Source organism: Muntiacus reevesi, chromosome 1 (assembly GCF_963930625.1).
Source record: "Muntiacus reevesi chromosome 1, mMunRee1.1, whole genome shotgun sequence".
Lineage (NCBI taxonomy): Eukaryota > Metazoa > Chordata > Mammalia > Artiodactyla > Cervidae > Muntiacus > Muntiacus reevesi.
The window spans coordinates 64,831,056-64,847,551 of NC_089249.1; the positions used below are offsets into that span (position 1 = coordinate 64,831,056).

A 16,496-nucleotide genomic window follows, 5' to 3' on the forward strand; every position below is an offset into this window, starting at 1 on the left:
AAATAGGTGATGTCAGAATTTGATTTTTTAAAAAGCAGCATTAACATATCACTTAGCATATGGAGGTAATGACTAGAAAGAAGAACTAAGTTGAAAATATTTGCCCTTGTGACTTCCCTCACCGTCCAGCAGTTAAGACTTCACCTTCCAAAGCAGGGGGTACAGGTTCCATCCCTGGTTGGGGAGCTAAGATCCCACATGGCTCATAGCCAACAAAAACAACATAAGCAACATTGTAACAAATTCAATAAAAGGCTTTAAAAATTTTGTTGTTATTCAGTGGCTAAGTCCTCTCTGACTTTTTGTGACCCCATGGACTGCAGTATGCCAGGCTTCCCTGTCCTTCACTATCTCCCAGAGTTTGCTCAAACTCATGTTCATTGAGTTGGTGATGCCATCCAACCATCTCATCCTTTGTTGCCCACTTCTTCTCCTGCCCTCAATCTTTCCCAACACCAAGGTTTCTTCCAGTGAGTCAGCTCTTTGCATCAGGGGGACAAAGTATTAGAGCTTAGCATCACTGATATCCTTTTGATGAATATTCAGGGTGATTTCCTTTAGGATTGACTGGTTTGATCTCCTTGCAATCCAAGGACTCTCAAGAGTCTTCACCAGCACCACAATTTGAAAGCATCAATTCTTTGGTGCTCAACCTTCTTTATGGTCCAACTTTCATATCCATATAAAACCACTGAAAATGGTCCACACCAAAAAAAAAGAAAAAACCTTTAAGAAAAAGAGAAGAACTACTGAACATATGAATGCAGGACAGTAGGTCTTGGGACTATTGTTTTTATGGTAAAACTTTCAGGAAATCTAAAAAATGTCTTTATTTATTTATTTATTTTTGCTTCAAATAAATGATTTATTTTTACTATTTTTTTATATTGTAGTGGTTTTTGCCATACATTGACATGAATCAGCCATGGATTTACATGTGTTCCCCATCCCAATCCCCCTCTTGCCTCCCTCTCCATCCCATCCCTCTGGGTCTTCCCAGTGCACCAGCCCTGAGCACTTGTCTCATGCATTCAACCTGGGCTGGTGATCTGTTTCACCCTTGATAGCATACTTGTTTCAATGCTATTCTCTCAGAACATCCCACCCTCGCCTTCTCCCACAGAGTCTAAAAGTCTGTTCTGTACATCTGTGTCTCTTTTTCTGTTTTGCATATAGGGTAATCATTACCATCTTCTTAAATTCCATATATATGTGTTAGTATACTGTATTGGTCTTTATCTTTCTGGCTTACTTCACTCTGTATAATGGACTCCAGTTTCATCCATCTCATTAGAATTGATTCAAATGAATTCTTTTTAATGGCTGAGTAATATTCCATGGTGTATATGTACCACATCTTCCTTATCCATTCGTCTGCTGATGGGCATCTAGGTTGCTTCCATGTCCTGGCTATTATAAACAGTGCTGCGATGAACATGTGGGTGCACGTGTCTCTTTCAGATCTGGTTTCCTCGGTGTGTATGCCCAGGAGAGGAATTGCTTGGTCATATGGCAGTTCTATTTCCAGTTTTTTAAGAAATCTCCACACTGTTCTCCATAGTGGTTGTACTAGTTTGCATTCCCACCAACAGTGTAAGAGGGTTCCCTTTTCTCCACACCCTCTCCAGCATTTATTGCTTGTAGACTTTGGGATAGCAGCCATTCTGACTGGTGTGTAATGGTACCTCATTGAGGTTTTGATTTGCATTTCTCTGATAATGAGTGATGTTGAGCATTATTTCATGTCTTTGTTAGCCATCTGTATGTCTTCTTTGGAGAAATATCTGTTTAGATCCTTGGCCCATTTTTTGATTGGGTCATTTATTTTTCTGGAATTGAGCTGCAGGAGTTGCTTGTATATTTTTGAGATTAATCCTTTTGTCTGTTTCTTCATTTGCTATTATTTTCTCCCATTCTGAAGGCTGTCTTTTCACCTTGCTTATAGTTTCCTTTGTTGTGCAAAAGCTTTTAAGTTTCATTAGGTGCCATTTGTTTATTTTTGCTTTTATTTCCAATATTGTGGGAGGTGGGTCATAGAGGATCTTGCTGTGATTTATGTCAGAGAGTGTTTTGCCTATGTTCTCCTCTAGGAGTTTTATAGTTTCTGGTCTTACATTTAGATCTTTAATCCATTTTGAGTTTATAAAAAATGTCTTTATTTAAAGATATCTAGTTGACACCCTTCTAAATAGGTTGAAAAATTCTGATAAGGGAGATAGTTGAGCCCTAGCCTCACTCAGCTGAAGGTGCTGATGACTGGACATCAGCAGACATTTCTCAGAGACACCCCACCATACATGTTCCAGAGTGAAAGCTATGGTGCATTGGAGAACCTAAAGTAACTCAAGTTGTTTTCTCTGGTGGCCCTAGCCAACCTGCTGACCAGCTCTGCTCCAATTGACCTGTCTGCTAGCTGCCAGCTGATTTTACTCCTCACCAAATAAGTAAATTAATTAAAACATACATATTTATATTATGTATGTATTTGTAAAGTAAGACTCGCTGATTCCAGAGAGTCTGGAATATTCTTTCCCTTTTATCTCTGTCGGTCAACTCTCTCCTATGAATACCTTCACTGGTGCTTTGACTGTAGCCCTACATTGGGATCCTTCACTGAAGCTACCTTGATCTGGTCATGCATCTTCTTTAGCTCTCCACTGCCTGCTCTCTTAATGTTTGTTTTATTCCAACACTCCACTACTAGGGGTCTTCTCTCACTCTTACGGGTACTCTTGGGAGCGACTTAAAATGGCAGCAGGATGACTTTTTCTCCCAGGTGAGTTATATCTTATTTATGGGATAAATAAATCCTTTCCCAAGCTCTGGGAGGGCAGGTTGATCCTGTTGCAGCCACTGGGCACTCTGGCTTCATTGGGTATGAGGTTTTCTGTGTCCTCCAAGCAACTTCAAAGGAGACACCTTTCTAGGGTTGGGGTGATGAAGGAAGCAAGCCACTTGGGGGTACACAGTTACTCCTCAGTTCTTGCCAAGTCTCCCCACAAATCCCAGCCCTCTCCACACTCTTCCTCATTTCATGTCTTGAATGTGGATGAAGGATCCAAGATAATAACTGATTCTCAACTATTTCCTTTGTACAGTCATCTATTTGCCTCACTTTGGATTGCAACATTCATTGCATCTTGGTACTTGGTACAAATTTTAACATCATGAATCCCTGTCCTGAACCCAAGCGCTCTTTTCTGGGACCCTGACCTGTTTAGTCCTGGCTAATTATCTCCCACTCATACTCCTTTTCCACTGAAACCTTGTTTCAAACTACACAGAGCAACAGCATTCTTATCTGCAAGAAACATTACTCCCTCCAGGATCATGCTCCCCTCCTTGGGTTCCACCCCTTGATGTGATTGTCTGTTTTACCCCTTTGGAAATTATAATTTGAGCTCTGGTCACATCTCATTTCTACCAGAGTCCTGATCCCCATATCCACCCTGACAATCTCACAGTGAAATTGGTTCTGCCAACTCAGTTGCATGTACACTCCTCAACTCTCCCTGCCTCGATGACCTACACTGCCTAAGTCTCATCATTTGTGGTGTCTGAGTCAGAAGAGGACTTGAAACCCTCATGGTCTAGATCTACTCCTTTAGGTCTTGCCTTTGTTTTCCCCAGGAATAATTAGAACTAATTAGGAATGAAAAAAGTTTACTTTTAAATCCATGGGACTTAGCCATCTTCCTAATGTTATCCAAGTCCAAAGTATTGAGCCGGATATCCACTGCGAAGTGATGAAAGGGGACGAAGTCTCCACTTCGGCAGGGGTCACACCTGTGGGCATTTTCTTCCAGAAAGCGGGCACATTTCAAGTGCATCGCTTTTTTCTGGTCCTTCAACCACAGCTCATAGGCTGTTTTCTGCATCACTGGGCGGCAGAATCGAATGATGTGGCACTGAATCACCTCACTTTCCAGTTCACGGAGCTCTTCCTCTTCACCATGATCTAGAGAGGACAGAGACACCATGGATAAAAAGTCAGCCTCTGCTACAAAACACAGATCTGTTCTTTTATCAAGATGTGCCTTAAACTGAAGGAACTATGATTCATTTCCAGGCTCTACTCACCCATTCCTTCAATGAGTGGCTTCAGAGAAAGCGATCGATAATTCACCTCAAATGAAGCTGCATTCTTTTCTAGGGCCATTCGGAGCTCCTTGCCATTCTGGAAACAATCAAAGATGTTGGATTCCACAAGGGTTGCCAGGGCATTGATCATCATCTTCATGTCCCAACAAGGGAGAATCTCAAACAACAGCTCTGTAGTGAAAGTTAGGCCAATGATGGCAGCACATCTCACCAACATCTGGTGGGACAGGCTCATGCTATCCAGCTGGACCAGAGAGATTTCTGCAGGTAGAAAGTCACACAAATAGGGAATTAGTCATCTGTCTTTATCAAATGTATTTGAGAGATGGACAACTGTCCGGCTCTACAGTTCTTGTTCACAAAACTATAGCCAGTTGAGCTAAGCCAAAAGAGGTATTTGCTTAGTACCTACTTAGCAGATAGCACTCAGGAGTACAAAAGATGGAGATGCTATGACCTAAAAATATGCATGTCCCATTGGCCATGACAATAAGATCAATTTCAAGGTGTTCTGATTTTGTGTTAAGATGTGACAGGGGTGTGTGAGGAAAGGAGAGGTCACGGTAGGCCACAGTGGTCAGAAGGAGCAGGACCCAGGAATTCCCTGTTAGTTCAGTGGTTAGGTCTCCAGGCTTTCACTGCCAAAAGCCTGGGTTCAATCCCTGGTTGGGGAATTAAGATCCTACAAACTGCACAGTGCAGCCAAAAAATAAAAAGGAGCAGGGTCTGACTTCCATGTTCTGTGCTGACTTCTCCAGCGGGTCATTCTCTATCTTCTTCACTAGCTACCCTTTCTCCTGGAACTTCCTGGCAATAAAATTTCTCTATCTGCTCCAGCATTCATTTATTCTTGTGACAACTCATTATTATCTCCGTGATCAAGACCAAGTGGCAGAGAGCTCCTAGCTTCAATTCCATCTTCTTATCTAAGCTTGAGTATCAAAGGTCACATAACTTCCTGGGCTCTTGACCAGTATGTCCTTCTATTGCATCACCCACATCAGGACAGAATAAGAACTCCTCAACCTGTCCACAGAACACTTAGAAACCAAACTAGTCCAGATGTAAGCAGGGATAGCAGTGTAAGCTTTTACATGGAGAATGAATAAACAACAAGGTCCTACTGTATAGCACAAAGAACTATATTTAATATCCTATAATAAACCATAATAGAAAAAGAATGTGGAAATTCCCTGGAGGTCTACTTGTTAGGATTCCAGGTTTTCACTGACATGGCCTGGGTTCAATCCCTGGTTGAGGAACTAAGATCCTGCAAGTCACATAGTACAGTTTAAAAACAAAAAGTGTATAATTTTGTATATATATATATGTAATATATATGTATATAAATATATATATATGCTTCATGTATATAAATGTGTATATATATATATATGTATATATATATATAACAAAAATCACTTTGTTCTACAGCAGAAATTAACATACATTGTATGTAAATCAACTTCTTCAATAAAAAAACACTGATTAAAAGAAACCAAACTAGTTTACCTTGCTACTTTACTAGTCATAGTGAATGAAACACAAGCAATGCTGTTTTGAAGACTGAGAACTTGAGGTCTCATCCTTCTACTAAACATTTGAACATTCCATAGAAGGCATGGACTTGAGCTGAATGCATACTAGAACACTGCTTGAAATTAGTTTCTCTTGAAATGAATAATAGTACATCCCTGATATAAATTCCCTTGTTTGTCATTTCAGAAGTAGATAGCTGAGAAAAAATATCAGTTAGATTTTTTTCTCTCATTATTTGATTTCTGCTTAATTGCAAATGTACTATACATCATTCTTTTATGCAGTTGAATAAAACCTTGTTCAAATCAGACTCCAGAATATACACAGGGGGAAGGTGGCTTCTATTTAGAAAAGGAAAAGCCAAGCCTACTATGGAGCCTTCCCATTGCCTAGGTAACATGAAATAGATAAAGCCAGTCTTCTATCTTCCTTTTGAAAGGTTGTTGCTGAGCTGTGCAAGACGCTGGGATTCTTGGCCGCTGGAGGAGATTTCAATCCAGGGCCAGTGAAGAGGCTTGGTCGCTGAGAGCTTCTGTGTAATAAAGTTTTATTAAGGTACAAAGGAGATAGAGAAAGCTTCTGACATAGACATCAGAAGGGGGCAGAAAGAGTGCCCCTCCTGCTAATCTTTAGCCAGTCCATAGCTACTGTGTGTGTCTGTTAGTTGCTCAGTCGTGTCCGACTCTTTGTGACCCCACAAACTGTAGCCTGCCAGGCTTCTCTGCCCATGGAATTCTTCAGGCAAGAATAACTGGATTGGATTGCCATTGCCTTCTCCAGAGGATCTTTCTGACCCAAGGATCAAACCCTGGTCTCCTGCATTGCTGGCAGATTGTTTCCCACTTGAGCTACAGGGATAGCTACCAGCAAGCTGCTAATTAGAGAAAGGAGATGTCTCAAAACTCAGACTGGCACCAGGCCCCTCAGCCACAACATGCATTTTGAGATGACATTGGCACCAGGGGAGATATCCTGGGCCATAAAACGATTGACATGAATTTTGAAGAAAGGCAGGTTTCCAAGCAAATACAGTCTTACTAACATAGCTTAAGAGAATATTTGCATGAGTAAACCATACTGGTTTCTCAAGTCAGTTCTGAGTCGTAGGCAGAACCAACTTGAAGACTGTCTAGGATAAACACACTGTTCATTAACATAGCTTAAGAAAAATATTTCCATAAGAAAAATGCATTAGTTCTCAAGGTTTGAGAAAAGTTAAGTTCAGGTAGAACCAGGTGTTGTCATGGCAACACAGAATTTTAAAAGAAACCTCTTTTTTTTTTTTTTTTATTTTTTTTTATTTTTTTTAATATTATTTTATTAGTTGGAGGCCAATCACTTTACAACATTTCAGTGGGTTTTGTCATACATTGACATGAATCAGCCATATAGTTACATGTATTCCCCATCCCGATCCCCCCTCCCACCTCCCTCCCCACCCGACTCCTCAGGGTCCTCCCAGTGCACCAGGCCCGAGCACCTGACTCATGTATCCCACCTGGGCTGGTGGTCCGTTTCACCATAGATAATATACATGCTGTTCTTTCAAAACATCCCACCCTCACGTTCTCCCCCAGAGTTCAAAAGTCTGTTCTGTATTTCTGTGTCTCTTTTTCTGTTTTGCATATAGGGTTATCGCCACCATCTATCTAAATTCCGTATATATGTGTTAGTATACTGTAAAAAAAAAAAACTAGATATGGGAAGGTAAATAGCATGCCAATATTTATTTTAAAAAAAGAATGATCAATCTTCAGGTTTATTTCTTCGAGGTACTTGGGTTTTAGAGACTGTTCAAAACACATAGACCTAACCAGCCAATATTGGGGATACAAGGCATTAAAAGTTTTTAGGGGAGCTCCCTGGGGACCTAGTGGTTAGGCTTCTGGACTTTCATTGCCATGACCCAGGTTCAATCCTTGGTCAGGGAATTGAGATCTCACGAGCCATGCGGCAGGGCCAAAAAAAAGAGAAATTTTTCTAGGCAAATCCTTAGAGACAACACAGATTGCCAGGAGCTGGGGGAGAGAGGGCAATGGAGAGTGACTGCTTAATGGGGGTGAGGTCTCCTATTGGGATGATGAAAATGCCTGGCACCAGACAGGGGGTGGTTGCCCAACATTGTGAATGTGCTAAATGCCTCTGAATTGTACCTGTTAATGTGGTTAACTTAGTGTCATGTGAATTTTACCTAAATTTTTTTTCCTGTTTTGATATTGTTTCTTTATATAAAATCTCACCACTAGAGTTAAAAAAAAAAAAAAAAAAGAAACCTCTTTTTAAATTTGTACAGAGAAGGGAAAAAACATCTAACACTTGTAGTTTGTTTCCTCCTGCCACTTAAGAGAGAGAGAAAAAAATGTCTGACGCTTGCAGCCTATTTCCTCGTTTGGAGACCCCTGGCCTTCCTGTCTGTTACCCTCTCACTTTCTCCTTTGTTGAAGCATCCTAAAGAAAGCAAGAGGAAAATCTAGGTCCTGGAAAATGAATACCATGTCACATTTTCTTTACCTTTTAATGATGCTGGTGGTGACAAGTTTTTCAATCTGACACCACTAGCGAGGTTACAGACTTCTTCATTTTCCTCCTCAACATCGAAAGTAAACATTTTTAAATCCTCTGTTGGCTTAGCAAAGTTCTCTATAGAGAGGTATAAGGGAAGAAAAGTTGAGAGTCATTGTGCTATTATTATCTGAGTTTTCCAATAAACTTCAAGATGGGTCTCACGTGAGAAAGAGCAGGCAGAGATGTGTGTCAGCCCCTAAAGTATTCTGGAATACTGTTTTAAGTAAAGCTGACATATGAAAATAAAAATTTACTCAAAACATGTTTCTCTTTCCCTCCCCTGCCCAAGAAAAAAAAGGATTGGTAATAACAACTGAACGTCTACTATAATACATGCAGTTTTACAAAAATTTGATTCAGAGATTATCAGGATGTATCTTACAGTTTATACTTACTATATGTGCATGCATGCTAAATCACTTCAGTCACATCCTACTCTTTGCAACTGTATAGACCATAGCCCACTAGGCTCCTCTATCCCTGAAGAGTCTCCAGGCGAGCATTGCTGTGCCCTCCTCCAGGGGATCTTCACGACCCAGGGATTGAACTGGTGTCTCATGTCTCTTGCATTGGCAGGCAGGTTCTTGACCACTAGCACCACCTGGGAAGCCCATACTTGCTATATACGATATACTTCTATGTATACTTACAGTATTACTTGTATGCACACTGAAATACCCACACTCAGAGGCAGGCATATTCTGTAGAAGACTGTACTCTGCTTAAGATTGGTTATTGCCAGAAAGAGATATTAGGGACTTCCTTGGTGGTGCAATGGTTAACAATCCACCTACCAGTGCAGGGAGCACGGGTTTGATCTCTGGTCCAGGAACTAAGATACCACATACCTTGGAGCAACTAAGCCCACTTGGCAGACTACTGAGCCTGTACACTAGAGTCTGAGTATTGCAACAAGAAAAGTCACTGCAATGAGAAGCCCACAAACCACAATTGAGTAACCCCACTTGCCACAACAAGAGAAAGCCTGCACAAAGCAACAGACTGAGTGCAGCCAAAAATAAATTAAAAAAAAAAATTTTAAGAACTCATTTTTTAATAAAGGAAAGATATTAAGAATGAAGTTTGAATATAAACTTGCAAAGTAATTTTTTCTCCTGGCACTCCAAAATGTATTACTTATTTGTCCCTCCAGTCATTCATTAACACTTGAGTTGCAATGTCATGGACCGGGCACGGGTTGGAAAAGAATTTCCAGACATGAGACAGAATGAGAGGGAAATACAATTTATTAGAGTGGGAAAAGCTGTTAGAACAGCAGGCCAGCTCAAGGGAGAACTGACGTTGAATAGGGGTCCTTAGTTCACTTTTATACCCAGGGTACAAGGAGTGGGATAGAGGTCTTGCAGATCATTTGCTGATTGGATGATGCACATAAACTGGGGGGTGGGGGGGGGAGAGTAAGGCAAATATCTTCTCCCTATGGGGTAGGAGAGGAGACAGGTTATGCTAGGAAGACCTGAAATCCGTTAACAGTTACAACGTGGGGGAGGGAAGGATGATAAGGGTCTGGTTTTTCCGTTCCTGCATTCCAGGACCCTCCTTGGTTTTATCTACTCTTTTGTCCTTGGGTCACCACATGCAAGACACTGAGATAGGTGATGTGGAAATATGAGGGTGACCATAACTAAGTTCCTGAACTCCTGGAAAGAAAAGGTATATACACAGAGAGTCAGATAACCAGACAGTAAACAAGTGCCACATGAGTAGGCAGATGGTAAGTGTGGGAGGGTTCATAACACAGTATAGACTTTTTATGCATCAGAACCTGTGAAGGCTATAAATGTGGCTAATGCATGCTTCCAGCCCTCAAGGATTTTAAGATTTATGGAAACTGATATTTAGGTAACTAATCATAAAACAGGAAATGTGACTTAAGAGCTAAAGAGCAAAGAGGAACAGAGAATAAAGGACAATTAATTCAGTCAGTAGATTCAGGAAGGCTTCATAGAGGAAGAAATATTTTGGTTGAATCTTAAAGAAGGAAGGGATATTCCAAGTAGAAAATAGAAGGGTGATCAATGCAAAAGCACAGAAGCCATGAGCACTTTGCAATGTAGGGAAATGCAAAGAGGCCAGTATGACTAAACCACAGTGGGTGAAGTGCTGTAGTGCTACATTACTGTAGGAGATGTATGTACTTAGAGAGAAGACTTGAGAGTAGAGTGTGCAGTGCATTCAATACCACACTATGAAGCTTGGACTTTGTTCCACAGACAATGGGGAAATATCCCAAGTTGGATAGTAGTGATCCGACCAACTATTTTTAGGAAGATAACACTGGAAGCAGGGTGGACAGGCAAGAGACTAGGAAGGTGCGTAAGAAACTATGACAATGGAATATCAGGAAGTGAAGATGGATAGGATTATGCAAGTGGTAATGCAAAGAAAACTGATGATATTGAGAAAATGAGACCTAGGCGAGATAGTGATGGAGGTGAGAGAGACATTAGTGTTGCCAATAATCAAGCTGGGGAATATAAGAGGAGATGCAGTATGGGAGGGAGGTAATGCGTTACATTTTATATTTGTTGAGTTCAGTGGGATGTATAGGACAGTCCAATGGGCAATTGCAAATATGGGTCTGGAATTAAGAGTGAAATTAAGGTTGGATATTATGTACACAAACACATACTCACTCACATGTGCACATCACACATAGAAGGTTGGAAAATAAATGAAAAACTGAAAACAAGTGGAGACAGAGTACTGAGTTAAAAAAGAGAAAGGTTGAGGATGGAATGTGAAGAATGCTCGCCTACGAACATAGACCCAGGGGGAGGAGCCAATCTGAGGACTGGTCAGCGAGGTAAGTGGGGCAAAGGAAGAGTTCAGGATCAGGGAAGCAAATGAAGGGTAGCATACCAAAAAAGGGGTCAGGTGTGTGCATGTGTCATGGGGGTAGGAGAATAGGGAATAAGAATTTGACTTGACAGGAAGTCTCCTGGTAAGTCTAGTGGTTAGTATTCAGCACTTTCACTACTGTAGCCCAGGTTCAACTCCTGGTCAGAGAATTGAGATCCTACAAGCTACACAGCCAAGAATATATAAAGAACAGTACTTGATCCATGCTCTTCTATGCTTTTTAATCTCCCTTTCCAGGACCTAGCACTGTGATGACCATTCCCTCATAATGTGACTCAGTTTTGTGAACAAAGAAACACAGTGATAGAGACTAATGAGAAAGCTCAGAACAGGGAAGGTCTTCCTTAAGCAAGGCATGCATGGTCAGCGAAAGTGATTGAGGTGATAACACCTGAGGTAAGGGAAGAGGAAGTAGGTATGCAAAACACCTGAGGAGGGGAGCAACCAGGAACTCAGGGTGTTAGAGGAGCAGAGATATGGCTGGAGCATATTTCAGAATGTTGGTGAGACCACAGCGGGGATGGAACGCAGCTCCCACAGGGATCTCCAGTCCAAGGTAGGGAGTTTGGCTTTCATTGTAAATCCAATAGGAAACCACTAAAAGTTGTTTGGTTTTTAAAAAATCTGTTTATTTGGTAAGCTTCAAATTTATCAAAAGTTGTAAGAATAACACTATTCATCTTTATTCAAATTCATCTATTGCTAACATTTTGCCCCATTTGCTATATATACCCTTTGTTCTCTATGTACATATTTTTCAGAAGCATTTCATTTGAGTATTAAGTCGTATAAATCACGCCCTTTTACTCCCAAATATTTTACTCTGAACTCCCCAAGAATAACAATTCTCTTACGTAAGTAGAAGTACTTATCATCTTTTATTGTCCATATTCCAGTTTTGTCAGCTGACTCAATAATGTTTTTAGCATTCTTTTTTTTGTATACAGCCCAGGCGTCCTCCAACAGGTGAGTGGCTAAAGAACCTGTGGTATGTCCATACCATGGGACACTACTCAGCAACTGAGACCAAACTACCAATACACACAAGAACCCAGACAATCCTCAGAGAGTTATGCTGAGTGAAAAAGAATCTCAAAAGATCACATACACTGTATTATTCCATTTATAAAAATTCCTTAAAGTGACAAAATTATAGATATGAAGAACTGATTAGTGATTACCAGGGAAGGAAGTATGGGTGGGAGGGAAGTGGGGTGGCTGTAATGGCAACACAAGGGATCCTCGTGGTGATGAAAATATTATGTATCTTGACTGTATCAATATTAATGTCCTGGTTGTGATCTTATTGTAGTTTTGCTGATGTTACTATGGGGAGAAACCAGGTAAAGGGTACATATTAATTGAATCTCTCCATATTATTGTTTTAGCCAAAAAGTTCATTTGAGTTTTCCCATAACACCTTATGGAAAAACCCAAATGAACTTTTTGGCCAACCCAATACTTGTTACAACTGTATGTAAATTTATGACCACCTCAAAAAGTTTAATGAAAGAAACTCAATGAGGCAGCAAAGTATTATTGTATTCAGTCACTTCGTTTATATTCAAAAAGATCCCGAGAATGCCTACTGTGGTGTAAGACACAGGAAAGGTGCTCGGTAGACCTTTGTTGAGTGAATAAATTAGAAAAGATTTGAGTTCCTCTATTCTACATTATAGAGCAGGTAGCTGGCAATAAAGGTTGTGACTAATCGCTAAATATCAGCTATTAAATGTCATATGGAGAACTGAAATCTGGACTCCTAACTTCAAAGCCAAAATTTTCTTTTGATTGCACTGTTCTAACTCTTTTTTCATAGCATAGGTGCTATCTCTTAAACCTTTGTGTCTAAATATAGTTTCTTCCTTTCTTCTAAATATAGTTCCTTCTTTTCTTTTTTGTGAGCATATTATTTTTTCTCCTTATCACTGCCACCTCCCTGAACAACTAGCATACCCACCCCAGACATTTTCCTATATTCACATTAATCCCAATCCTCTGCACCCCAGCTTGCATCTGTACCCCTTTCCCCAACCCCCACCCTTCTCTCTTCAACAAAACCATTTTCTTAAAAATTCCACCTGGTCTCTTTGTGCCATTATCTCAAAATTCATCCTTCTGCCTGTCTACCATGAGAACCTTGTTGACAATTCACTTTGATATAATCATTTTACCTCTAGAAAACAAGTTATTCTTTTTCCCTGACAACATCCACATCTCTCATCAGTTCTGATTCTGGGCTTTAAGATTCTCTGGTGTTCTTTCATTTCTTTTTTTTTCAATCTTTTAATTTTTTTTTCCATTTATTTATATTAGTTGGAGGCTAATTATTTTACAATATTGTAGTGGTTTTTGCCATACATTGATCTGAATCAGCCATGGATTTACATGTGTTCCCCATTCTTTCATTTCTATTACAGGTCGACATTCTTTCTCCAGTTCAGTGAGATCCTGACAATGTTAAGTTCTCTCACATTCTGGGATATCAAGCCCAATATTCACTGCCTCCTCAAACCCTTTTAGGAAGAAGCCTATGGAAAAGCCTACTCCTCCCACCCTCTCTTCAGAAGGAGAGTGAGAGAAAGAACCATCATTACAGGACTTACTGAACAGGTTATTCCAGGTCACATTTGTCTTTTCCTCAGACTCCATTGCTTGGAAAATGAGTACCCTGTGATGGTCTAGGTTTTTAAGCAATTCTTCACAGTAAAATGGAATTCCACAGCTTCCCTCTGCCAGATACCTGTAGTGAAAACAAGGCAACCTATTTATATCAAAGAACTATCTTTTAGGAAGGAAAAATATTTGAGTCTTCTCAATCACTCAAAAATAATCACATCTCTTTCTCCCTTTGTTTTGGTTTGCTTTCCATTTTTAGGGACTGCCTTTGCTTTTTTTCTCTCATTTTTGAAAATTACATAAAACATTTAAATCTTTCCAAACTCAGAACTATGTAATAAGGCACACCCTCAGTCTTGCTTCCCTACCTCACCTTATAAGTAACCATTTAAATTAGTTTCTGGCTTGTCTTTTCAAGGTTTCTTTCAAAAACTAGAGAAAATGCACATACATATTTCACCCCTTTACTTAGATTAAAAAACAGCACTTTGTCCATACTGCACACTAGGCTGCCCCTTGTTTTTCCCTCAATAATGTATCTTGGTCATCCCTCCATATCAGTTCAGTTCAGTTCAGTTCAGTTGTGCAGTCGTGTCTGACTCTTTGCGACCCCATGAACTGCAGCACGCCAGGCCTCCCTGTCCATCACAAACTCCCGGAGTTTACTCAAGCTCATGTCCATCAAGTTGGTGATGCCATCCAGCCATCTCATCCTCTATTGTCCCCTTCTCCACCTGCCCCAAATCCCTCCCAGCATCAGGGTCTTTTCCAATGAGTCAACTCTTCGCATGAGGTGGCCAAAGTATTGGAGTTTCAGCTTCAACATCAGTCCCCCCACTGAACACCCCAGACTGATCTCCTTTAGGATGGACTGGTTGGATCTCCTTGCAGTCCAAGGGACTCTCAAGAGTCTTCCCCAACACCACAGTTCAAAAGCATCAATTTTTCGGCACTCAGCTTTCCTCACAGTCCAACTCTCACATCCATATATAACCACTGGAAAAACCATAACCTTGACCAGACGGATCTTTGTTGGCAAAGTAATGTCTCTGCTTTTTAATATGCTCTCTACGTTGGTCATAACTTTCCTTCCATATCAGTAGGACTTTCTTATTTCTTTTTGTAGCTATGTAGGGCTCCATTTTGTGGATGCATCCTAGTTTACTCTATCTGTCTCCTTAAAGATGGACATTTGGATTGCTTTCTGTCTTTCACTAGTATAAATAATGCCTCAGTAAAAACTGTGTCCATATGTCACTTCATATTTTGGTCAATATATATATTAAAAAAATTTTTTTGAAGTAGAGTTGATTTACAATGTTGTATTATTTTCAGGTATACAGCAAAATGATTCTATATATATGTACATATATATACACATAACTGTGTTATATATAACTGTGTTACATATGTTCAGATTCTTTTCCCTTATAGGTTATTACAAAATTTTGAGTATAGTTCCCCATAAAAATATCTTTGAGACAGAGTCCTAGAATTAAGAAGGCTAGATCAAAAGGTGATGCATATACATAATAAATATGTACATATTAAATAAATAAATACAGAGATAAAGAGGGAGAGGCAGGGAGTCAAAGGGAGAGAACATGGAAAATTCATGCCTTGTGTCCAAGACATTGCTCTTCTAGAAGCAAGATAACCTCATTATAAAGAACAGATACCATGGTGGGTTGTACACAGACAGCTAAGGAAGGGGCATTGTCTATGTTATTAAGGGGACTGCTAACAAGACACAGTAGAGGAGTCACTAAGAAGACATCCAATCTACAATGACAAAGAGCACCAGCACCAGACCAGGTTATCACTGGTGACTAAGACCTGGCTCAGTTGTGGGTTGTGGTCTTTAATGTTTACCAATTTGCCTTTCATGTCACTTGCCCACGACTGTGCCCTTAGTCACTGCTGGTAAGAGTTGAGTGTACCTACACCCAGCTTGATGAAAGGGAAACAAAACTCATGCCTCTAAGCAAAGTTGAACATGATGTAACAGGAACCATAAAAAGAAAAGGTGAGCGGCATCCATCCTGCCAAGCATGTTCAATGGGCCCTTTGAAAGGCGGGACCAGCAAGAATACTGAAATGGGTGCTTTCAGACACAACCTAAGGAATCTGATGAAGTCTGGACCTGGTGAATAAGTGCAGCTGTCTAGGCCTTAGAATAAATGGGTTACTCACGTGTCCAGTTCTTTGGGGATGCCCCTGACACTGAGGTCTAGGCAGACTTTGTTGAGGATGTTCTTAGGCTGCAGAGGTCCAAGGGTGACATAGGTGGTGTTCCTGTTCTTCATTATGGCACTGGCAGCTGCACAGGGTATGTTGACAAAGGGAGACAGGGACATGATGATGAAGATGGGAACAGACCGGATAAGCTTTTCCATAAAGGTCCAGGAGGCTGAATCGATAAACTGGCCCTCATCAATGATGAAAATAATCCTTTCCTTTTTCACTGTCTAAACAAGGTGAAGAAATAGAAAGAAAAATGCTGTAGGACTTGAGGGTTTTTTTGCTTTTGTTTTTTGGCTCCACCCCCAGACTTGTGGGATCCCAGTTCCCCAACAAGGGGCTGAACTTGGGCCACAGCAGTGAAAGCACTGGATCCTAGTTAGACCACCGGGAACTCCCATGACTTCATTTTTTTTTTTTTTTGTACATATGTATGGGTATACATGTGTTTCCACTGAGTTTTGCAAAGCTAAGTTAAATCTTTTCTTTCCAGTATCTTTGTGATAATTTAGATTCTACTAACTTGGAATCTGTGACCATTGGGACTG

General features: G+C 40.4%; 1 protein-coding gene across 1 annotated transcript in view; it reads right to left on the reverse strand.

Annotated features, from left to right (window-relative positions):
• ADCY10 (adenylate cyclase 10) overlaps window positions 1-16,496 on the reverse strand; it is a 78,786-nt gene that overhangs the window by 25,019 nt on the left and 37,271 nt on the right. The window contains exons 16-20 of the mRNA XM_065924761.1: window positions 15,901-16,175; window positions 13,695-13,831; window positions 8,152-8,280; window positions 4,081-4,362; window positions 3,668-3,958 (exon numbers count right to left, since the gene is read on the reverse strand). Of these exons, the coding sequence (XP_065780833.1) occupies window positions 3,668-3,958; window positions 4,081-4,362; window positions 8,152-8,280; window positions 13,695-13,831; window positions 15,901-16,175 (1,114 nt within the window). The remainder of the gene's footprint in view (window positions 1-3,667; window positions 3,959-4,080; window positions 4,363-8,151; window positions 8,281-13,694; window positions 13,832-15,900; window positions 16,176-16,496) is intronic.